The sequence below is a fragment of the Vespula vulgaris genome, chromosome 5 (genome assembly GCF_905475345.1).
Source record: "Vespula vulgaris chromosome 5, iyVesVulg1.1, whole genome shotgun sequence".
Taxonomy (NCBI): domain Eukaryota; kingdom Metazoa; phylum Arthropoda; class Insecta; order Hymenoptera; family Vespidae; genus Vespula; species Vespula vulgaris.
Window position 1 is genome coordinate 2,009,863 of NC_066590.1, and position 24,371 is coordinate 2,034,233.

General features: G+C 26.8%; 8 protein-coding genes across 17 annotated transcripts; 3 read left to right on the forward strand and 5 right to left on the reverse strand.

Annotated features, from left to right (window-relative positions):
* Positions 1-1,099: 1,099 nt before the first annotated feature.
* On the forward strand, positions 1,100-3,428 carry LOC127063644 (dual oxidase maturation factor 1-like). Its single transcript, XM_050993627.1, has 9 exons — positions 1,100-1,347; positions 1,469-1,526; positions 1,600-1,734; positions 1,928-2,026; positions 2,095-2,248; positions 2,379-2,590; positions 2,698-2,814; positions 2,878-2,984; positions 3,092-3,428. Exons 1-9 carry the CDS (start codon positions 1,186-1,188, stop codon positions 3,215-3,217), a joined length of 1,170 nt encoding a protein of 389 aa, XP_050849584.1. The 5' UTR covers positions 1,100-1,185; the 3' UTR covers positions 3,218-3,428.
* LOC127063643 (probable splicing factor, arginine/serine-rich 7) lies at positions 2,072-5,380 on the reverse strand. 3 transcript variants are annotated; one of them, XM_050993625.1, is made up of 3 exons: positions 5,239-5,380; positions 4,773-5,133; positions 2,072-4,672 (listed from the first exon to the last, which is right to left on the reverse strand). In XM_050993625.1, the coding sequence occupies exons 2-3, from the start codon at positions 5,092-5,094 to the stop codon at positions 3,558-3,560; spliced, it is 1,437 nt and encodes a 478-aa protein (XP_050849582.1). In that variant the 5' UTR covers positions 5,095-5,133; positions 5,239-5,380; the 3' UTR covers positions 2,072-3,557. The 3 variants fall into 3 exon arrangements, with proteins under 3 accessions (XP_050849582.1, XP_050849583.1, XP_050849581.1); XM_050993626.1 differs by having other exon boundaries at positions 2,072-4,165; positions 4,247-4,672; positions 4,773-5,341; XM_050993624.1 differs by having other exon boundaries at positions 4,773-5,339.
* LOC127063642 (FYVE, RhoGEF and PH domain-containing protein 4-like) lies at positions 5,226-8,045 on the reverse strand. Of its 2 annotated transcripts, none has more exons than XM_050993623.1 (8): positions 7,657-8,045; positions 7,468-7,598; positions 7,177-7,398; positions 6,917-7,103; positions 6,431-6,843; positions 6,227-6,364; positions 5,998-6,144; positions 5,226-5,404 (listed from the first exon to the last, which is right to left on the reverse strand). In XM_050993623.1, the coding sequence occupies exons 1-8, from the start codon at positions 7,751-7,753 to the stop codon at positions 5,339-5,341; spliced, it is 1,401 nt and encodes a 466-aa protein (XP_050849580.1). In that variant the 5' UTR covers positions 7,754-8,045; the 3' UTR covers positions 5,226-5,338. The 2 variants fall into 2 exon arrangements, with proteins under 2 accessions (XP_050849580.1, XP_050849579.1); XM_050993622.1 differs by having other exon boundaries at positions 5,226-5,890.
* Positions 8,046-8,742: 697 nt separating this feature from the next.
* Positions 8,743-12,626, reverse strand: LOC127064292 (ras association domain-containing protein 8). Of its 6 annotated transcripts, none has more exons than XM_050995148.1 (11): positions 12,470-12,626; positions 11,442-11,644; positions 11,218-11,328; positions 10,772-11,077; positions 10,576-10,687; positions 10,228-10,469; positions 10,005-10,166; positions 9,824-9,940; positions 9,583-9,722; positions 9,195-9,502; positions 8,743-9,109 (listed from the first exon to the last, which is right to left on the reverse strand). In XM_050995148.1, exons 2-11 carry the CDS (start codon positions 11,511-11,513, stop codon positions 9,009-9,011), a joined length of 1,671 nt encoding a protein of 556 aa, XP_050851105.1. In that variant the 5' UTR covers positions 11,514-11,644; positions 12,470-12,626; the 3' UTR covers positions 8,743-9,008. The 6 variants fall into 6 exon arrangements, with proteins under 6 accessions (XP_050851105.1, XP_050851104.1, XP_050851106.1 ...); XM_050995147.1 differs by lacking the exon at positions 12,470-12,626 and adding an exon at positions 11,752-11,884; XM_050995149.1 differs by lacking the exon at positions 12,470-12,626 and adding an exon at positions 11,752-11,876 and having other exon boundaries at positions 11,442-11,631.
* On the forward strand, positions 12,271-13,899 carry LOC127064295 (replication factor C subunit 3). Its single transcript, XM_050995153.1, has 5 exons — positions 12,271-12,443; positions 12,668-12,805; positions 12,894-13,059; positions 13,136-13,454; positions 13,542-13,899. Exons 1-5 carry the CDS (start codon positions 12,357-12,359, stop codon positions 13,897-13,899), a joined length of 1,068 nt encoding a protein of 355 aa, XP_050851110.1. The 5' UTR covers positions 12,271-12,356.
* Positions 13,900-13,944: 45 nt separating this feature from the next.
* LOC127064298 (succinate dehydrogenase cytochrome b560 subunit, mitochondrial-like) lies at positions 13,945-15,532 on the reverse strand. 2 transcript variants are annotated; one of them, XR_007781625.1, is made up of 6 exons: positions 15,313-15,532; positions 15,190-15,246; positions 14,766-14,959; positions 14,514-14,656; positions 14,220-14,412; positions 13,945-14,101 (listed from the first exon to the last, which is right to left on the reverse strand). XR_007781625.1 is itself a non-coding variant. In XM_050995157.1 (5 exons), the coding sequence occupies exons 1-5, from the start codon at positions 15,330-15,332 to the stop codon at positions 14,308-14,310; spliced, it is 519 nt and encodes a 172-aa protein (XP_050851114.1). In that variant the 5' UTR covers positions 15,333-15,532; the 3' UTR covers positions 14,182-14,307. The 2 variants fall into 2 exon arrangements, 1 of the variants encoding a protein (XP_050851114.1); XM_050995157.1 differs by lacking the exon at positions 13,945-14,101 and having other exon boundaries at positions 14,182-14,412.
* A 348-nt stretch (positions 15,533-15,880) lies between these two features.
* On the forward strand, positions 15,881-21,463 carry LOC127064291 (E3 ubiquitin-protein ligase Topors-like). Its single transcript, XM_050995146.1, has 7 exons — positions 15,881-16,134; positions 16,828-17,287; positions 17,378-17,602; positions 17,693-17,964; positions 18,038-18,196; positions 18,280-18,487; positions 18,585-21,463. The coding sequence occupies exons 2-7, from the start codon at positions 16,863-16,865 to the stop codon at positions 20,200-20,202; spliced, it is 2,907 nt and encodes a 968-aa protein (XP_050851103.1). The 5' UTR covers positions 15,881-16,134; positions 16,828-16,862; the 3' UTR covers positions 20,203-21,463.
* A 724-nt stretch (positions 21,464-22,187) lies between these two features.
* LOC127064297 (probable dimethyladenosine transferase) lies at positions 22,188-24,342 on the reverse strand. Its single transcript, XM_050995155.1, has 5 exons — positions 23,706-24,342; positions 23,263-23,629; positions 22,802-23,147; positions 22,616-22,722; positions 22,188-22,551 (listed from the first exon to the last, which is right to left on the reverse strand). Exons 1-5 carry the CDS (start codon positions 23,761-23,763, stop codon positions 22,509-22,511), a joined length of 921 nt encoding a protein of 306 aa, XP_050851112.1. The 5' UTR covers positions 23,764-24,342; the 3' UTR covers positions 22,188-22,508.
* Positions 24,343-24,371: the final 29 nt, after the last annotated feature.

Consider the following 24,371-nt stretch of genomic DNA (forward strand, 5'->3'; position numbering starts at 1 on the left):
TTCGGGCGCGATTAAAAGTCCTACCGGGGACTTCGTTTTATAGAACGCCGATTAGTTGATCACGCCGGTCACGCGAATTTTAGAGTAGAGTCCCCGTTAGCTCGTGGGTCCCCAGATGCAGCAACCTCCACGTGGTGGGACCTGGGTCGATAGTACTTGAGATATATGTAAATTTTATGATTTTAATTAAGACGTTATGATCTTATGACTTTATTCAAGTACTATCGAGCGAATGGCTGCATATTTCAGTTTATTTCCAAAATCTTTTCTTTCTGATTCCACCTAAAAATAATTTCTTTATTAATCTCATTGATTCTTATTCGGATTTATATTTATTTCCGCTCTTCGAATTAAATATTATATTATCTTTTATACTTATATTTACCATCAGAGATTTTCTTTCTATTTTTATTATTATTTTTTATATATAATATTTTATTTCTTATGTATTTCGTCGCAAATAATATCGAGCTAATGACTGCGTAAATACGTAATAGCTAATTGTATTAGTTTAATTAGAAACAAAAAATGTAACAATTAATTGTACAATTGATAAGCACTTTTCAGTTTATCTATCTTCAGAAAGTATAATCTAGCATATAGTTTCTTTTTTTACATTTATCAGATGTGCTACTAAAATGTTATATATAAAAATTTCTTTAACACTCTAAACTCGATTGTTAAATTACGTTCAAAATGGATATAAGCTTATACAACCGTGATATAATAGATGTATAGTGGGAATAGTATGTCTTATTACATTCGTAGTTCATATTTTGTCCATACCTGTCGCTGAAGTACGTATATTTAGTGAGAAAGATAATAAACAGCTTTAAGTTTGCATTGACCAATCATTACGCGTGAAATAAAAACCGCGTAAATATAAATCTGTACATAAATTTATCTGATACTGAATGCTTGTTAAATATATTATTGAATATTCATAAAAATTTATGTAAATATATATATATATATTTTTAACGTTTTCAACATATATCTTTTAAATAAAATAAAATATCGTACTATCATATAAATTTCCTTTAATTCTTTTGTTATTAAGCGGAAAGAAAACCGCGATAAGATTATAAGAATCTTTTGACTTAGTCAAGAGATATTTCAATAGTCAAAGAATATTTTAATATATTACTATATAAAATAATATTTCTTTTTATATTAGCACTCGGAATGGGACTTTTTGATTTTGGTAGATTAGAGGGTTTTCCATCGCGATATTCGCCTCAACAAACACCAGTGTTATTCGATGTAGTAGAAGTCCTTTTCATTACAATTTTTCTTCTTATATTAATAGCATTTATTTGTATTTTCCCAGGCTATAGCAAAAAGCGTGTAAGTATCAATTAATGTAACTTAAAATTAAAATTTGCAATTTTATTTAACACTCGTGATTAAAAGAAAAGTAAAGAATATAATTATATAATAAACAATACAATTTGTTTCATGCAATCAGAGCATTTACGTTACTATAAAAACTTGCATTAGTTTAACAATTGGATGTTTCTTGATCGGTAAGACTATTCTCTGCAATTTATATATACATTTTTTGATTAACATTCATAGTATTCAAAACAAATTTTTCAGTGGAAAATTTTGGTCAAGAATGGGAAATTGGTACTGTAGAAACTATCGTACCTTATAAAGCTGGAAATAATGCAGAGATAAATTCAGTAATTGGTATAAAAATAGGTTTGAGGTCAGTTAATATTACCTTGAAAGGTAAGAGATATAGTCTATACAGACCATCTCTTCTATATATATATATATATATATATATATATATATATATATATATATATATATACATACACACACATATACATATATATATAAAATATATAATATACATATAATATAATACATATATTATATATATAAATAACTTAAAAGGATCGTACAAATTCATTTACAGGTGAAGGAAGAAATGGAGCATTACCAAATGAAATTATTAATTACAATGAAAGATTTCCATGGACATGGGATCAGGGAAGATTTGGATATGGACCTTCTAGTTTGTACTTTTTCCATAACAATATCTACATTATTCAAATAACAATGCAATCACTACTATTATTCCAGGTGGCCTTCTACAAAGAAGTTTGCGAAGTGCTCAAAGAAGAGGTTTACCTATTCCAATTTTATGGGTTGCAGAATATTTTGCTATTGATGGGGAAGGTATACGATTTGGTAGATTTTATCGAACTGCTGGGTGGTACTGTCATATCTTATTATGGTTTGTATATATAATATGTATAAAATACTCATTAATGCTTTTGTACATAATCATTTATAAGAACAATAAATTGTTATACTTAATTTTTTATGATGTCTTATACTAAATTTACTAATATCTTAATTCACAGGACTGCATTTAGTTGCTGGATAGTGTCAAATATAATGTTACAATTTGTAAGCCGATACACAGCTTATTCAATTGGAATAGTTGGTGGATTACAAATATTAACTTGTATCTTATGGGTTATTATACGTAATGAAACTCCACTTATTATACCTTTCGAAAATGGAACTTTAACATTGCATTTTGGTTTACATTTTTGGATGTCTCTTACATGTGGTAAAAATTGTTGCACACCTTTATCTTATGTGCACTAAATCCTTTAAAATTAAACTTCTTTTTTATAAATCAAAACTTATTAATTTATTATTAATTTAACCGTATAGGTATTTTTTGTATTATCTTGGCCTTAATAATTATATACATGGATCTGCGATACCCAGACAATTTATCCGAATTTCTTGGAATCGATCCACTTGATCAATACGATGAATGTGTACTAAGTAAGTTTGATATTATGTATAAAAGTACTATTAATGTTAAATTAATAATTTATTTCTGATTAGGCCCTGATGAAATAAGAACTATAGCACAAAATAAAAAAATCGCAGATGATACGTTGGAAATGGTTTCTATATCAGATACTAATTCATCAATAAGAAATAGTGGCATGGTAAATAACAATATATACTTTTCACAAAATTTTAAATGGAATTAATCTACAATACAAGCAAAAAATTGTTTTAATATAATGATTAAATATGGGTTCATTCTATATAGCTGTTAATGAAAAGACGATCAAGTATAAAGCAAGTTCAAAAATATCATTTTCGTAAACCAGTTCCAGTAAAACTTGAAGAATATGAAGATGTAGCAGTTTATGAAAATCAATCTATAGCAACATAAATATTTAAATATATAAGTCTATCGACACAATAGCATTTATTGCTGTAACGGAAACGTAATTTTGAAGTATATGAAAATTAAAAAAATACATATAAAACAAGAAATGATTTATATGTGGCAAGGAATGAATTACATAAGCTATAATTAGTAGTAAGCAAGAATTAACATTGAAATAACTAATATTTTTTTCAAATAAACGTGTAATAACATACGGATGAGATATGTTTTTATAACTTCGAATAATGTGCTTACTGTACAGATAAATTACGTCTTATTATATAAATTGAAGTTAACAAAATCATCAGAAAATAAAAATAAGTGTTTGTTAGAATTTGACAATTTAAGATACGGATTCTTTATCCTTATTTTCATTATTTTCGGATGCAACTCTATTCTTTTCGTCTGACTTTGATTCTTTCTCTGATTTTTTTTCCTTACTTGATTTCTTTTCACTCTTTTCCTTATCACCTTTATCCCCATCACTTTTCTTACCATTATCAGATTTATCCTTATTTCTATCTTTATCTTTATCCTTGTATTTCTCAGAATATCTAGATTTAGATGACCTAGATTTTGATTTGGATCTGGAACGTCTAGATTTCGATTTAGAACGTTTACTACGGGAGTGAGAACGACTTCTACGCCGTAGAGATCTTTTTCTACGATCTCTAGATCTAGATCTTGATCTACGTGATCTTGATCGTCTAGATCGTGACCGAGAACGATGACGACTGCGAGAGCTGCTTCTTCTCCGTGAAGGTGACTTTCTTCTACGTTCTTTGGATCGAGAACGTTTTGAACGAGATCTGGATCTACGTCGGTGTCGCGAACGAGATCTCTTCCGTGATCTTGAACGTCTACTGCGACCACGGGATCTAGATCTCGACTTTCGACTACGGGAACCGCTGCGACTTCGTTTGTCTTTTGAAAGCATACCAATCATTGGATCTATGGCAGCAGAAATCAAATTGTGAGCTTCTTTGACACGTGACATAGCTTCCTCTATTTCTTTCTGAGCTGCTTCATTACTTTTTGCTTCTGGTTTAGCTATTGCTTGTGTCGAATGATAAATTTTTATATGTCTATCGCCAAGCATTTTTCCATTTAATAATAATGCAGAAACCACTGCTCCTTGTTCTGTAAGTTCCACTAAGGCATAGTGATCTGCATCAGAATCTCTTGTACAAAGGCGTAAGTACTTAATCTCAACATTGTTATTACTGAAAAAATCTAGCAATTGTTCAGCCGTCGTAGAAGCATCTAAATTAGCTATCACTAGTGTTCTCCTTATTTCCTCAATTCGTCTACTATCTAGATGGCCAGGTAAATGTGGATAAGGCGGTAATCCATGAGCTTCTAATTTAGGATCCATAGTTGTAATTACATGATTCGGAGGAATACCTTCGATTGCATTTACAACATTTGGTGGAAGCTTTGGCTCAGAAGGATATAAACCTAAAAAAAGAGATATAACCCATTTGTTTAACACTTATAAAATATATAAAATGAAAGATACACAATTACACAATACTAATTATTAATTCTAACTACTTACCTGGTACAACTGTACCATTGTTGGTTAACTCAAGAGCACGTTGTTCATCTGGAATATCTCCATTTTGATAAGGAATTACTATCAATGCTCGATCAATGAATACAGTATTTGTCATGTGTTGAGCAACTGCAACACATCCTTGATCGTGAAATTTAACGTAACAAATACGAGATTGTACAGGTACTGCTACATCTCTTATTGTGGGATATAATCTAATATCTTCTATCTTTCCTAAGTAACCAAATAAAGTTTGCATTTGATCTTTAGTTGCTTGGGGTGCTATGTTTGTCACTTGTACCACTTTTGTTGAACCAACCGCCATAGTTATATTGTTTTATACAGTAAATATAAGAATTATATACTGAAATAATCGTACATGGGTGAAAACCGCCAATATTACGTTCTCTTCTTCGAACGTAAGTACGAAGATTTCAATAAATCAAGTAGCATAAATTTATTGTTATACCTTATTTCTTCCTTTCTTTCTGTTTGCTTTTTTTTTATTTTATTTTAAAATATTTACACACGCTAAATCTCACAATTGTTCACAATAAAATATTTTTCGACTACAACCTCAGTTCCATTTTCATTTGAGAAAGATGAGACGCGAGGTTACGCTTTCGATGCGCCATCTGGTAACGAATAGATCGAATTATCGACTCCCTCTACGAATTGATTTCTCTTTCATTTCTTTCAAATACTATTCTAATGTATATAATACCGTATCGAATATAATTGAAGTATAATCAACAGACATGCTAGAAGTGTACTGTCTTCAGAATATGTTTTTTTAACATTCTTTTTATAAATGATAAATATAATAATGTATAGAAATACATTTTGGTGTTTTGAAAAACAAAAAACATAAAAATTAAAATATTTAAATTACTAAAATTTTTAAAATGTATTATAAACCCTTCACCTATATATTACAATTCATTTGTAAAAGAACAAAAATGCTATCTATATCTAAAAAAATTTTGTATAGATGAACTAACATAAGAAAAATATTCACAAATATTTTTGAATATTAATGATAAAGAATGTATAGAATCTGAATTAGTCAAATATGATACTGATGTATCTGAACTTTCCATAAAGCAAATCTCTGATGTATCCTAAAAAAATAAAGAAAAAACAAAAATTTGGATAGTAATATTATAGAGAACTTAAATATTTATACATATATTTTTAAAATTATATTTTTAATTAATATAACTTAAACCTTGTCCATGGGAATCCCTGTAGGAATATCATTTTTAAATCTCTTTAATTTTCTATTTAATCGAAAACAATTTTCTTGCTGTTCTTCCATTTCATTTTCTTGATTTTCCTTTTCAAAATACATTATATTTGATGGATTCAATTGAACCTATTTATTATTAAAGAAAAGATTCAGTATATTTAATCAAATTAGTATATTTAAATTAAAATAATGAATAATTAAGCCCTACATCTTTTTTATCTTTTGTTCTTTTTCGTTTGATGTATTTTTCTTGTATATCCTCAGATGGAAATAAATTTATATTTTTATGTCTCAGTGGTTGCCTTGAACTACTATCTTTCCTCAAAGTTTGTCTACATTCTGCGTACTACAAACACAAATAAATTAAAGTTAGATCATTTTATAAAAATAAACTGTTACATAAGAATAATACCTTTTCAATGGCTTTTTGCAATAATTGTATCCAAGAGTTGCTGTCACCATCTTCTGAATATAAAAAGAGCATTTCTTCTAAGCATGTAACACGAAAAAGTCCACCACTTAAAACACTTTCTACTTTACACTTATTTAAGGGAAGTACACAACGTACAGTCAATGAACTTTCTGGTTTTCCCTTACAATATAATAAAGTATCATTTAAAAGTACAAAATATCTTCTATAAGCAGTATCACCATTCCTTGAAACTCTCATTAATGTTCCTTGCTTAATTAATTTTCTTCCTGGCTTTACTAAATTAACTCCGTTTACAATACACTTTTGAAGCATCAATAATCTTTGAATATCTTCATTCTCAGCAACTAAATTATTAATATGTACTGCAGCTTTTTCAACTTCAACTAAACATGCTGTATAAAAAATGTTTTAATAAAAATATATATAATAATCACATCGTAAGTATGAATATAAATAATTTATTACCTTGTAAAAGATTGTACTCTCTGTGCTTGTTAGGAGTATGTTGTAGAACTTCTTTCAAAAGTAATTTATATCTTGGTACTCTCTGTATCGGAGTAATTAATAATGAAGACAACGATTTCCCAACTTCTGGTCGTGTTTCTTGTTTGCTTATGAAATTTTTAAAAGTAGGATCCTTCTCTTGAGTAATCTATAAAAGAAATAAAGATTTTCATTAAATAATCTTTTATGTGTTTAAGATAAAAATAAACACATTTAAGTACCTGTAAAAGTGTTGATAACTGTTCGTAATCGTATGCATAAACAGAATATAACTTAAAGAATGGTGCAAGCTTATAAAATGCTCCAGAAATGTTTTCAGTATCTTGTTTTAATTCTTTAATTAATTCTCCACTAATGTTATACAGTGTTTTTATATTTTCAAGTAATGTATTTAATAATATATGATTTACCAACTTCTTTTCAATAATTGGTTGTAAAAAAAACTGAAAAATATTATTGTTAAGTTTTAATGTACAATATATTATCTATATACTATAAAATTAGTCAAATACCTCCATTAATATTTCTAACTGTTGTAAATATGTAACCTCTGTTGTTAAAATTTCTTGTATAGCTTGAAGTCTCAAACGCTTTTCTCTTTCAGCTCTATTTCTTATATCATCTTCATTAAGAGCATTTAAAACTAAAAATAATAAATTAAGTTAGTTCATTATGAACATAATATTTAGTAATAATTATACCTTTCATGCGTGATTTCATGCTCAATGCATTTTTGTTAGTAATAATGTTCCTTAATTCAGAACTAAGATTATTGTGTGGTGATCTTGGAGAATTCATTTCCTTAATGTGTATATATTGTTCCTTATTTAATATTTATAAATAAACATACACACACAAATAAAATAATTCATCTAGCTCCTATATAATTATTGTCAAAATATAATCGTATTAAAAAGATCATGAGCAAATCTTATTTAAATTTAAATAGGAATCAAAAATCTATATTTGTTTTATGTAATAAAACAATTTTTTTTAATATTACCAGTGTACTTAAAAGTACGTAAAACGGTAAAGATGTTTTAATCATATGCTGCAGTTAAAATTTGAAAGTGTCAACAGAACTCAGATGTACCCAGTGATGCAAACAATACCTCAAAAAATTTCCCTAGAAATAGAATGTAGTTAGTGAAAAGAATTTTCATTCGTGAATCAAAAAAAATCTTCGAAAAGTAGATATTGATACAATTATTATTAATAACATTTAAAATTTTTATCTAAATTCGAAGAGATTAATTACACCTTTCGTATAATTATATTTATATATATTCTTTTTTACTGATCATTATTTTCAATAATAAAAAAACTAAATATAAAAAAAATAGAAACAATTAAAATAGAAACAATTAAAAATTAAATACATGATTATATTATTTTAAGAAAAATAATATCGTTAAACAGAATAAGAACTGCTCACACTCTTGTGATAACATGAAGAAATAATTAATCGAATTTGTAATGAGAAGTGTAAAAAAATTATTATTAGTATTAATATATTGTAAGAAAAAAAAACATACAAATGAATTACACTCATATCATTAAATATACATCACTTAAATAATATCAATAATATCAATATATCTACAAAGGTATTTTCTATAACTGCCTAGTTCTTATATTGAATCATTCAATAAATGAATTAATTGAACAAAAGTATGAACATAAAAAAAAACTTAATAATATGTATTTAAAAGGATGGTAACAAAATAAAAAAAAAAAAACATGACTGATGATATGTACCATATTTGTGGGTCATAATTTCTAAAGAATTTTTAGAGTTATACATTTATATACATATATCAATAGAGATAATTATTACATTTGTACCTCTAATCTTTAATTTTTACTGCAATAATAGAGAAGGAATGGATAAGTAGAACACTATAATGGTAATTCCTTTCATAACGTCCAACAGAAGAATTGAACATTCGTCGGAATGTTATAAACTTGATAAACGACAAGCAATATTTTGTAAATACACCATTATTCTTGTACATAACATCCATATATAAATCTATTTACATAATGCATATGTTTAGACCCAAACGCCATGTGGATTTTTACTTGTGGGTACTGCTGTTTCTAACTGTCTAGGAGATCCTATCATTTTACGTGTACTTCCTGGTTTATGGGCACCTAATAAAAAATATAATAAGATATAACGATAATAATTATATAGTAAATTTGTTAAGGATAATCTATTTATATAGACAATATATACCTTCTAGTAAAGATTTTACTTGTTCATCTTGACAAGCAACAGTTAAGCTTTGTAAATTGGCCTCTTTCATGTCAGCTACTAATCTCTCAACTTGTAATTTTTTTTCTACAATCGCCGACTCCAAACTAACTATTTCAAGTTTTAAGGATTCCGCGCATTGTGAAGCTAACTCGGCTGATCGTTTAGCTTGTTCTACTTCATTCTGAAGACGTTCAACTTCATTGATTATTTTTCGTTCAATTATTTGACGCTCATCTGTCTCACGATTATTATTATGTTGTTCTACAGCAAGTTCTTCCATGATAAATCTATTACATGAAAAACATTGTTAGAATCAGGTATCTAAAAGTGTTAGTATAATATAATAAATTCACTGTTATGTTTTTACCTAATCTTATTTTTACATTGAAGTAATTCTGTTTCACAGTTTGCAAGCTTTGATCTGAGAAGCGTTATCTCCGATTTTAAAGTTTTTTCTTGCTGCCTTACGATTTCACTTTCTTCTTCTACATGAGCTAATTCTTTAAGCTGATACGTATTAACACAATGTGAATTTTAATAAATGTTTACAAATTCATTCCTAAATATTAAGACGTATATTTTTATATTTGAAATAAATAAATATATACCTGATCTTCTATAATACGACCATTTGCTTCAATACGATTTAATTCTTGGGAAATAAAATCCATTTGATGCATTTGTTCTCTATTTTTAGTTTCCCAATATAATATCTCTGCATCAAACTGAAATAAATAAATAATACGAATATATTTCAGTTTGTATAATTATATGTTTATTTTCACTTACTTTAGTAAGATCTGCTTGTTGTGCACTAATAGTATCTCTTTGTTTATTGACTAGTCTAATAAGATCAACGTAACGTTGAGTATAAGCAACAGTCATCATATTTTGTGTTTGGCCAGACAATTGAGCAATTGTTTGTGTTTGACCTTTTGTATCTTGAAATTCCTAGAAACAAATGCATCGCACATACCCGTTAAAAATGTAAAACAATTTCCTTTAATTATACTACCTGAATTAAATTTCTTTTCAATTTTACAGTGTTGCTAGATGATGGTTGTTCTTCTTTATGAATATGTGGAATATTACTGTTTGTGCTAGAAGCAAATTGTGATCTTGCTGGACTATTTAAATTTGGTGGTGGTGGATCTCTATATGGTGGTAATGTTCGTAATGGAGGAGAAGCTGGTCCTGGAGGATCTCTATAAGGAGGAACCTCCCTTATTTTTTTCTGAGATAAATGTGTATTAACTAAAAATAAATAAGAATAAAAATTAGCTATAATTAAATCATTAATTCTTATAAAATTGTTGATAAATTCGTCAATAAAATTAAAAATCAATAAATATTAGCTTACTATCAGGATTAGCACCTCGTGTAGGAGATTGTGGGATATTTTTTCGGATATTTAATTCTTTGTTTTTAAAATGTGGTGTAGGCTGAACAATAGCAACATTCTCCATTTGAATCTGTAGAAAAATAAAAAATTATAAAATATATGAATAATAGATCTTCTAAAATTAATTGGATATAAAAATAGCATGTTGTTTTACATCAGCATTATTCTCAGTAATATTCCCTTGAAATCCACCAAATGTTAATGACTTTCTTGTATCGCGATTTCTTTCTAGGCCACCTTGTAAATCATCAAAATCTGAGTTCAAAATTGTTGGAGTAGTTTTAGAATCCTCTTGAACATTGTTTGTTGCTCCAACTTCTGAAGACATATTTGTTGTCCCATTTATCCGTGTTCCATGTGTTATTCGTGATGCTGATGATCCTGGATTTTTATTGTTATCAACAGAACGTCTCAAAATCAATTGAACTTCAGAAGAATACTCTCCCCATTTTAATAAAATCTGTTTTTGAAGATACAGCTTTAGAAATACTTTATATAATTACTTACTTTTATATAAATATTTTTAAATATATTAATTTAATATATTTATGATATCGATACAATATTTTTTATGCTTCAACTGTTAAAAATATTTTATACCTTAAGAGGGTTTTCATATGGAGCTAAAAGCCGTTCATTAGTTCTCCAACGTTCTACCAAGGTAAATCTACCGGTCTGTGCTGTTGCATGTGCAAGAGCATATACAACATCCTATAAACAAATAATTATTAAGATGCTTTAAATGTTCTTCTATTACATAATTGAAGCAAATATATTAATATTCAATATTCTACAACATACATACATTGTGCTTCACAACAAACCTGACAAGTAGTATTTTCTGTAACTCCACACACAATACGTTGTATACCTTCCACCCATACTTTTAGTTCCATTACGTTAGCAGTATATATATCCAAGTATATTTTGCATTTCTAAATCATGTCTAACTATAAATCCAAACTAGTTTTTTCCTTTTTTATTTTTATCTTTAATACTGTTTATTTGTTTATGCTGAAAATACATTCTGTAAATTTAAAAGAGCATTTAGCACTCTTACCTTTTAATAATAGTGCTTGAAAAAACATTTATAACTTTGTTACTACGAAAAATAATAGAATCTAAAATAATAACTTTGTTGCATATTTTTGTTTATAAAACCAGATCTCTCTACCACGATATCAATGGCTATAGAACGACTTTTTCAAGTATAGAAGAATAGCGCCTCACAAACAAAAAAGTTTTACCGAAGCCATGTGCACGAACTACGTAGTAACTTTTTGCTGTACAGATGCACTAACTGATAGTATAAAAAGAAAATACATACGTTTATTACTCACAAATTGCTTATTTATAAAAATAATTAAGATAAAAACATTCAAAAATTCAATGGAATGCAATTTTAGAAATTGAATTACTAAATGACTAACTATAAGAATGGCAACTTATGGCATTGCAGTATAATAAATCAAAATTTTTATTTTTTTCTTGTAAAATGTCTTAATTTAAATATTTTTTACTATTAATTATTGAAATAATTTAAATAACTTTTTTTGCGATATTCATTATATATATATATATATATATATATATATATATATAATATGGATTTTTTAATTTGAGCGCGAAATAATGTTATTGGTTATGACGTAGCAGTTTCTAAATAAAGCTTTCATAAACGACCGAGGGGAAGAGTCAATCTTAAATTTTCTACTATTTTTCAAAAGAATTTAAAAAAAATGAGTTTATGGGTAGATAAATATCGACCAACTACATTTTCTAAGTTAGATTATCATAAAGAACAAGCAGAATATCTTAAAAATATGGTAATTATAAACAAATTGCGATATACCGGTAGACAAATAAGGTTGGACTTCTTTGTTGATAGTATAACGTTCCCGCCTAATCTCTGTTTTATAATATTTAGTTTATAGCAATTATCAAAATGTGACAATATATAATTATTGCTTTAATAAAATCATATATTTATATTCTGTCCGTATATATGATGGATATATAAAAATAAGTACAATTTTACTTATAATAACAGGTACATAAAGGAGACTTTCCACATTTGTTAATATATGGACCATCTGGAGCTGGAAAGAAAACTCGTATAATGTGTATTTTAAAAGAATTATATGGTTCTGGAGTTGAAAGATTGCGAATGGAAAATATGCAGTTTGAGGTGCTCTTTATTCAGAGAATAATTTTTTAAAGTAATTAATTAAAAAATAATATGTTAATTGCAATTCTATGATTTATTGTTGTTACAGACTCCTTCTAAAAAAAAATTGGAAATAATGACTATAAGCAGTAATTATCATATAGAAGTAAATCCAAGTGATGTAAATATATACGATAAAGTTGTTGTAATGGATTTAGTAAAAATGACAGCACAAACTCATCAGATTGATCCAACTGGACAAAGAGAGTTTAAAGGTACAAAATTTAAACCAAATACTTAATAAATACTAATTTTGATAGAAAAATATAAACTATTCTACTTGTGAAATAGTGGTTTTGTTGACAAATGTGGATCAACTTACAAGGGATGCTCAACATGCACTTCGTAGAACTATGGAAAAATATATTGCTACCTGCAGATTAATTCTTTGTGCAAATTCTATATCTCGTGTATCACCAGCTATTAGATCTCGATGTCTAGGAATACGTGTTCCTGCACCATCAATAACAGAAATTAAATCTATTTTACAATTAGTTTGTAAAAAGGAAAGTCTAACTTTGCCAGATGAATTAGCTATCAGAATTGCAAATACTAGTGGAAGAAATCTTAGAAGGGCAATATTGATGCTTGAAGCTTGTAAAGTTGAACAGTAAGTAAAAATGAAATATTTAATTAAATCTTATAATGTGTTACCCTCTCTTTCTTCTAATAATAAAAATTTTAATGTTTCATTCAGATATCCATTTACTGCAAATCAAAAGATTTCAGAACCTGATTGGCAAACATTTATTCGTACTACAGCTAATATGATGATAACAGAACAAACTCCAAAAAAACTATTAGATATTAGGAAAAGACTTTATGAATTATTAACTCATTTAATACCTTGCGATGTAATTTTTAAAGGATTATTACAAGAGTGTATTAAAAATTGCGATCTTCAATTAAAAAGTGAAATTACATTCATAGCTGCTGAATATGAGCATAGAATGTTAAATGGATCAAAAGCTATTTTCCATTTGGAAGCTTTTATTGCTAGATTTATGGCTATATATAAAAAATTTATGGATTCGTCACTTGAAGGTTTTGTATGATTTTTAAAATCAAAGCTATTAATATAAAATATCAAAACAACAATCTATTTTGACCATGTGAAATGTGTAATCGTAAATATTTTATTATGTACAAAACATCCAAAATATATGAGATATTGTATTTTACATTAAGGAAAATACAATTTTTATGTTGGTCTTTACATAAACACATTTCCTTAATTTCTCCCCCTACAATATTTGCCTAAATAAATGAACACATTAAAAAGTATTAGAAACATCAATATTTAAGACACAATCATACAAGAAAAATTTGTAAAAAAGTATCTATAATAACTTATTTTATTTCATACAATACTAACATTATAGGATGAGATATGATGCACATCCAAATAACAACGAATTTCTAAAAATAAATAATTTCTCAAATAATGCACTTAATTTTAGTGCCTACATAGCTGCTAAAACAACAGCAGAAATAGCTGCTAAAGCAACTACTGCATAGCCTGTTGAATATACTTGTTTAATTGTCAGAAACATTCCTAAATCCCAAGCCTGTAATATTATAAAACATAGATAAAATTCATTTTTAAAATAATTTTGTATTCTATTAATTTTGTTTTATGTTGCAATTATTTTATATTTTAGTTTCTTACCAAATGTCGAAAACCATTAAATATATGAAATGTAGCAGGAAAAGCAAGTAATGTTTTGCCTGCAAAAAGTACAGGAGCAGGCAAATTTAATTCACTTAAAATTTCTATAACACAAGGTATTCCACCTGGTACAAATAAAGTACCTAGAACATAATAAAAAAAGAAATTTTTGTAATAATATTAAAGAAATATTATTAAAAAAAATATTAATTATGTTTTCTCACAATACATGATACAAAATTATATACTTACCAAGACCTAAAATCATAGCATAACTTGATAATATTATGCCAGTTGTTCGATGCGATATAGAAAGCAATGCTGTTAATTGCACTTGATAGATAGTCAAATGTGGTGACATAGGTCGTTTAAGACGCATATTCTTTTCATCATGTGTTTCACAGATATTTGCACGTAATGGTTGTGATAAGGATGTGGTAAGTGAACTATAACATATTGAATTTTTATTTGATATACGGTATTAATACTTATTTGTAATTTTCGTGAACATAAAAGTATATTATAACATATATAGATTTTTAATTTGTTATCTTCACAGACATGCAAACTAGCAAAAGAAAATATTCCTTAATATTTAAATGAATTGACTTTAAGAGAAAAATATAATTGACAGTCAGATGATCAAATTGATATTACATAATACATTAACACTCACTTGCTTGTATATAAGCTTCGAAAATGTTGAAAGCCGATATTTCGTCGACAAAGAAGCCTAAAATATATCTCATGTTGTAATTCTTAATTGATTAATGAAATCAAATTAAATAATATTTAATACCTAGTATAACACAATGCCATCGTTGTTGAAATTTATATTCTCGTGTCACAAAGCGTACAAATATTACAGAAAAATAATTAGATACAGATTACTTTTTATTTTGTCGCGCGTAAAATATTTCATTAATTCGTATCGAAAAAATACATACAGGTAAGACGAGAATCAACACTTCTTCAAATATGTGCTAGATAAAGTGCGAAAATATACCATAAGCAGAATTGCCAAGCATCCAATAAAAAAGATCCTTTACGATAACGTATATCACGTGATCAGAACGTCGTTAACAAGAGGCTTATTTAAATTTCTTTGAAATTTTTACATTCCTATTAATTCTTATAACAATTATATTAATATATTTTACAATAAAATGTATATATATTATATTTAATATAACTGACATATACATGCTCATTGATAAACTCTTTAAACTAATGTATGGTCAATTTAAATAGCAATTGAATATAAGATGGAAATATTATTAAATTTATAAAATTAAGTAATTTCTTATTATAAATGGTTATAAAAAAAAACAGTAAAATAAAAAAAGACCTATGTATTAATATTTTAGGGAAATACAAAATTATATTACAAAAGGATAACAACTATTAACAGATGGCGTTGCTAAACCGAAAGATGAACCTATATTTCTCTAGTCGATTCTTATATCATTTGTATATCCACATGCAGTACCAACTGAACGTATCCTGCGTTAGTTTTTGCCTTATGGTCGTCGATGTCGTGAGTCGTAAAAAAAGTCAATTTCACGTCAAACAGTATTGAATTTCATCGAAAATTTATACATTTTCTGTTATCTATTTTAAGGTAAAAGATTAATCTTATTAAATTGTTTATCGTTGATGATCTTAGATAAATCACAAAAAATAAATGTATTCCATGAAAAGCGATAGAACACTGTCAATTTATGACGTGCTATTCTTTCAATGATTTTTTTCGAATCCATTTTCTTGTAGCGTTACTCAAATAATATCGTTTCTATTTCAATATTCGTAAAAAAAAAAATACTTTTGTACGGATTATATATTACACTTAATTTTGCCTAATCCTATTATAAAGTGGAATATGCATCCTTAAAGGTGGTTTACTTTTTATACATTCAATTCAAAAATATTTATAAAAAAAAAAAGAGTAGAAAATAATTCTAAGATATATATATGCAGCGTGTATTTTAGTTTATATATCAATAGTTAAATCAGATTATTAAAAATTATATGTTTAGATAATTTCAATAGAATTTCAATATTTTTATACATATGTTTTTAATGATTAGAAAAAAAAATTATTTTTAAATTTAATATGTTCATACATTTTTTCATATTTACTTCTTTTGCAATTGACTTAAATTTTTTATATTCTATATTTCTGTTTTCAATTTAAGCAAACTTATATTATCTATCCATATAAAAATGATTATATATAAAGTTGAAATAGTTTTTTATAATATTAAATAATTTAAAAAGTTCTTGCTTTATGATATTCTAATAATAATTTCAATAGATGATTGTTTGAACAATATAAAATATCAAATTACCATGGAGGGTCCAGTGCAAGTAAAAGATTCTACCTCTGCTACTGCAGAACCAATTAAGTCTGAAGGAGTTGTACAAAGTTCTGATAGCAGTGAAAGAAGTGAAGGAGCGGCCTCTCCACCTCCTAATTGCAGTATCTGTCTTGGAAAACTTATCAACACATCGTTTACTGACAGTTGCTTACATCAATTTTGTTTTAATTGTTTATTACAATGGTCTAAAATAAAAACAGAATGTCCATTATGTAAACAAACTTTTAAATCAATCATACATAATGTAAGATCAGAAGAAGATTATGATCAATACCATGTACCACGCGAATTAGCATCTCAAATTTCACAACCTCCAGTTATGGCAATCCAGCATTTAGATGTTAATTTTGAAGTAGATGGAAATTGGGATGTTGGTTTACGCCGTTTTTTCTATAGGTAATAATGTAACAAATTACATATAGACTAAAGGAACAAAATGCTACAGAATTTTACATTTTATAACTTTTGTTTGACCTAACCTTGTAGAACAACCATGACTGATAATCGTCGTCGTGGAGCCATGTCAAACACTGAACAGGCAAGAGAACAAATACCAGTTATGCAGCCACAGGTTTCAAGAGAAGAACATAGGGCTAGACGCATGAATCCTACATTGCGTCGTGCTATATACACACATGGAATATGGGCTACTTCATTACCTGGACGTTTTGGATTTGGACGTTTTCAAGAATGTAGTGCTGAATATTACCGGTATGTTTATATATATCATATCATAATATGATCTTTGTTATATTATAAGTTGCAATGGCAGTGAAATTAATAAGTAATTATATTTTATAGGAGATATCCAAGAGAATTAGATCGTCTTGTTCCATGGTTAAACAGAGAATTACATATATTAATTAATAATAGACCAGCACATATTCCATATGTTTTAAGAACTATTATGGATGCACTAACACATCATGATATTAGAAGTCTTCAATTCCAAAATATTGTGCGCCCATATTTTGGTGTACATACAGAACATTTCATACATGAGTTATTCAATTTTGCAGGGACTAATTATGATATAGTTGGATATGACCATGCTGTTACTTACTTATTTCAAGGTTTATAAAGTTTTATATAATACAATTATTTTAGTAATTTACTGAAAGTAAAAATGTACATGTTTTGTGATAGGTTTGTCAAGAGATTATGTTCCACATGTTGTTTCACCTGTATCTAGCAGTAGTAGTACTTCTTCCGATGATTCAGATGTTCATGTACTTGATGAAGCAATTGATTTACGTGTAAATGCTGAATTACCTGGTGTAGGACCACACCCAGTTAATATGCCTGGTAACAATAAAAACAATTATTTTCGAAATTCTACCATAAATCATAGCTCCAGCAAACATTAATATAATATTTACTTATTTCAGGGCCTAGTACTGTCGGACAAGCTTTTCAATTGGAAATGCCATACAATGTACCAGATGTTTTGACAATATCATCTGGATCTTCAGATGACGAATGTGAAGTAATCTGTTATGTCAAACCTCGTCATGAAAGAACACCTGAGATTATAGAACTAGTCTCTTCTGATCCTGAGGATACAAATACAGCTTATGTATCTAATGATAATGCAGAGTAAGTTTCTTTTCTACTAACTTGAATATCTATAATTTTAATCAATAAGTTTAAATAATGTACATGTGAATATATATTTTTTATTATTATTTAATAGACCTGTGCGAACTTCTATTTACGAGGATCCTCAACCTAGTACATCATATGGTTGTAAGAAAGGACCATCTAATAAGGTAACTAGTGAAATCTTAAGGACTAATATCTCGGAAACATCATCTTCTTCAAGCGATAATTCGTCAGATAGTGATTACAATCCTAGAAGAAGCAGACAATGTCGAAATCATATAAAGAAATCGTCAAAGAAAAAAATCAATAATAAAAGACGTAAACACAGCAATTTCAAGAATCGTAAAAGAATAGATAGTAGTGTTTCAAGTTCAGGTGAAAGTGATTTCAGAAATAAAAGTAGTAGAAGAAGTAGTCAACGCGGAAAAATAAAACCATACAGTTCTAGCGAATCTAGTTTGGAAGAAGATAGAAGGAAGAAATTGAATGAAGTAAAGTCAAGAAAAGAAATAAATTCAATTAAAGGTACAGTAAATGTGCGTAAGGATTTAATAAAAAAAGAAGAAAGATACAATGAAGGAAATAATGTCTTTAATAACAATAATGGCAACTGTACTAATAGCAGCAGTGGTAGCAGTAGTAGCAGTAGCAGCAGTAGTAGCAGTAGCAGCAGTAGCAGTAGCACTACTAGTACTAGTAATAGCAGCAGTAGTAGCGGAAGTGAAACATATAATGAAAGTAAAGAAACTCACAAATTTGAACTTCTACAACAGAAGTCAAGAATTAAAAGTTCTATAAGCTCACGAGTTTATGATATTGAGAAAACTGAAAGAGAAGGGAGAAATAAATTCAGAATAATAACTGATACAACATTATTAAATAATTCTAGACAAAATTATAAATACAAGGAAAATAAACGATCTAGAACCAGAAGTACTAGCGAATCTTCGCACATGCAGAAAAAAAACAAAAGATCAAACTGTAGAAAACGACAAGTTTATAAATATAAGAATGAATACGAAAGCGGAGAAGTAAATAACTCCATGAATATAGATTTCTTAAACAGAGAGAATATTCCGTGTTCCAGTAGCCAATTTAACAATTATTCAGATAGATTATATAAACATAAAAGAAGATCTAGACGTAGGGATTTATGTAAAAATAAAAAGAGAAAATGCTCTCGTAGTAGATCACGTAGCAAATCTCGAAATAGATCCCGTAGCAGATCTAGCAGATCTAGCAGGTCTCATAACAGATCTCGCAGCAGATCTTTTAGTAGATCTCTTAACAGATCAAGTAGTAGGTCTCGTAGCAGTTCTCGTAGTCGTTCTCGTAGTCGTTCTCGTAGTCGTTCTCGTAGTCGTTCTCGTAGTCGTTCTCGTAGTCGCTCTCGTAGTCGCTCTCGTAGTCGTTCTCGTAGTCCTTCTCGTAGTCGTTCTCGTAGTCATTCTCGTAGTCGTACTCATAGTCGTTCTCGTAGTCGATCTTCCATCTCTAATTCAAGTATAACAAATTCAGTAATTTCATCTATAAGTGAAACATGTTCAATACCAAAACATTCCGACTCAAAAAATAGTTTATCCAACAAAGAGAAGCGCAGATTACATAAAAGTCATAAAAAATCAAAACATCGAAGATCGCGATCAAAATCAAGATCTAAAAAGCAGAAACGTCGTGTTAGATGGTCTTATAGCTCTGACACGGATTAATTTTCCTCATATAACTTATTAATCTTCTCAACTATAAATTAGATTTATTTGTAATACAGTTGCAATGTACACTATGAAGAATGGCTTATTATTTTAATGTTATCTCACTATAACAATTGTTTATTGTTTACTACATTTTTGAAATATTATGATTAATTGAAGTGAGAAAAAGACAAAACATAAAGAAGCTAAAATTATAGTTTGATAATTTTATCTGGAAACAAACCAATAAGTTTTGTTTGATATATATGTTTGGTACATATACCTGTATACATTTTGTTCATTTATTTTGTTATTTTGAGATTATTAACAAATTATTTCATTGAAAAAGAACATGTTTATTCATTTTCCTAAATTTCGTTATAAATTATATATATAATTCATGTTTCTAAGTAGCTTCTTAAGTTGCTAATACATACATTTCTTTTATATATTATTCATTATTATTATTATATTAATGTAATAATCTTATACGAAATATAACTATCGTTTAAAGATATTTATGAATATTATGTAAGATAAAAAAATGTCATCTATATATAGGAATATTTATAAAAATTAACAAAAGAAAAATGTACTGATATATTAGTTGATTATAAACATATGCTAGAATTTATGTAATAAAGTATAATTATAGAATTATAATATTAGAAAATTAAAATATTATTACTGTTCTACTATCAATAGAAAATTAATTTTAAACGGAACTAATATATGATTCACAATGAAATGATATAGCATTTATAATAAATAATGTTTACAAATTTTTTTTACAATTATTTTTTATTGAAGTTATAAGAGAAAATAAATATATAATGGTGCACAAGTTGCATAAATGTAAATGCATGAATGACAAATTATAAATATGAGTAATACAAAAATGCATATAATATTATTGTCAATGTTGCAATGAAGGTAATTGGAAATTTGGAAATTTCATTCACACTAAAAAAATTATTTCTTATTTACGATTTTTAAATGATCATATTTCTAAGTTAATTAACAAGAAAAGAATTTTCATACTAAAAGATAATACTAATTTTAATATTAATGTATATAAGTTTTGCATATATTCTTTACAACAATTAATGAAAAAAATAGAAAAAGAATAAGACAAATGCACATAATATGTTCAATTAATATCTATTACTTTTTATATGTGATATAAAATGAATAGAAAACATATATAAACTGAGTTTATTCATGGAAGAGATTAGAATGTATTTAAATTCTATATCATAATAAATCCATATATAGTATATATCTGTGTGTGCATGTAAATATATATATATATATATATATAATTTATTTTTTTTTTAATAATTTACATATAGAGAAGAAAATATGAATATACTGCTATATCATACTATATATAGTGTGTTCACGCGTGCGCGTGATAATTTAAATATATATAGTATACATATACACACTATAATGAATTGTGTATGTGTTATACTATATATATATTTTTTAATATACTGATATATTTTTTTCTCTACAGATGCAAATTATTTTTTAAAAATAATCTACTTAAATTTTTTTAATGCTATATGGTAAAATTTATGTAGTTTATCTTTTGTTTCGTAAAAATTATTTCCATATTTATAATTTTGCATTGGAAAATAAATTATTATTATATATCTCTTTAAATGAAAATCTCTAAATATTGCTCTTCATAATGTGATTCCCAAAGAAATAATCATATATACACTTTCATCTTATATGCGAATAATGTAATTAATACATTTGTAAATGATAAAGACACAAGTTTATGTATTATACATGATAATTTTTATATTAAGTATAATTTAATTATTTATGATTATAAGGATAATAAAAATAAAAACTAAAAAATATAAAATGTTTCATAAGTAGAGTAGATACAATTACGAACATACTGCTGTCATGTATTATGTATATATATATATATATAATGCAATTTCTTTGTAACAAAAAAATTATATCTTTTTCTTTAAAATTAAATAAAGTATGAAAATGAATGAAACATTAGTAACATTTGATAGTATAAAAAATCAGAGTTCAAATAGTACCTGTATTATAAAATGTAATTGTAACAATTATATACTTCATACTTAAAAATTTCATCCATACATAAATATCCATATACATATACATATAAAAATATCTATATTTATTTACAAATATTACAATGTTTCTTATAAAAAAAACATAATGAACATTTTTTACTTCTCTCCTTGGATTTTTTATATAATCCTGATGATCTTCACAATTTGTAATTTAAAAGACATGAATTTTTTCTTTTAAATATATGAATTTTTCTTTATTCATGTAAAATGAATTCCTTCAGCATTAAATGCATGTAAAAGACTAGAAACAAAAAATTCTATACTTTATAGAACGAAACTTCAGATATATTATAATTTTTACATACCTGATAAAATCATCAATGTCCATAGTCCTAGCTCGTTTACTTTCTGCTTTAGCAGTTTGCAATATCTTATTTACCATTTCTTTTATATCAAAATTTTCTGGTATTGTCTATATTTTAATGTAATGAAATTAATTTAAAAAGATATCTTGAAAAAATTGCTTTACAGAGATTAAAAGCGATGAGTACCTTATTGTTTAAACTACAATGAAGTTTATAATTCTTTTCTAACATTGTCATTACAGCAGTTTGTTTAAATGCTGCTGAAAGTGTTTTATTTTTCCTAACAAATCCAATCCTTGTTAATCCATCCCATTCCTGATAATTAATTGGTGGTGGTGGATTTCTAGGTTCTATTCTAACTACATTTGATTCTACTTTTGGTGGTGGCCTAAAATTATTTTTTCCAACTTTCATTAACATATCTACACGTGCTAAAAGTTGCGTGTTGATGCTAAGGCGACAATATAATTTGTCACCTGGTTTTGCAACCAAACGTTCTGCAAATTCTCTTTGAAACATAAGTACTGCACATCTAAAAAAATAATTTGTAATAAAATAGAACAATATATATTATACATCTAATTTTTACAGCATTTAAATAAACAAATATTTCTGTCTTATACAGTTTGATATAAATATATAGTTACCTAAAAATAGGCCTGTGCAAAAGTAATTTGAATACTAATGGAGATGAAATTTGATAAGGAATATTTGCAACGCACAAATCAAAAAATGGCAAATTTGTCTTCAAAACGTTTCCTACTATTATTTGTAATTTTGGTTGATAAGGTGACCCTTGTACACGTTTTTGCAATTCTGCAACCATTCTTGGATCTAATTCACATGCTATTACTTTTTTTGCTTTATCTAATATTTTGATTGTCATATTTCCTGTACCAGGACCAATTTCTAATACAACATCTGTCGGTCTAATTGCAGCTTTCTCAACCATATTTTGTATAATAAGAGGATTCTTCAAAATATGTTGACCAAAATCTTTATTAAACTGAATACCTACGAAATATAAGAATTAAATTTCATTTGTTATATAAAGTAATTGAAACAATTAATTAATAAAAATGTTTTCTACCTTGTCTTGTAACCTCTTTATGCACACGAGATACCTTTTCTGCACGTATTTTCGGCATTTTAATAATTAATATAATAAAGCTATTTTTTCAAATAAACGAACTCTACAAAAATTAGAACAAGTTTTTTTTATTTAACAATAATCATCAATTGTTGTTTTTAAATTTGTAATCTTTAAAGGTTAGTCAATTCATGCCGACATGCAATTCTTCACTCGTCATCTATCGACTCACTATTAAAGAAAGTAAGAGTGACTTGTAATGATGATTTAAAATTTATATTAAAAATATAATTTTATATTTTTAGAATAAAAATACTAAGGTCATTTAATCAAAACTAAAGGTAAACTAACTAATTTTCTCTTTATTTATTTTCTTGCGTTTTGATTAGGTAAATTTAATACTAATTTTTACATGGAACAATCAATCAAATCTAAAAATGTTTCGAAATAGTCACGTGTATGATATTTACTCTTCAAAAATATCATAAACAAGATTAGTTTTTTTTTTATGAAATCATCCTATTGTGAAGAATTAATATTAATATTAAATAAATAATTGAAACAATCAATTTGTTACGATTATAAAATGATAAATTGCAAGATTTTATATTACCATGTTACGTTATAGATGTGAAGTCACGTACTCCTCGTATACTATAATATAGA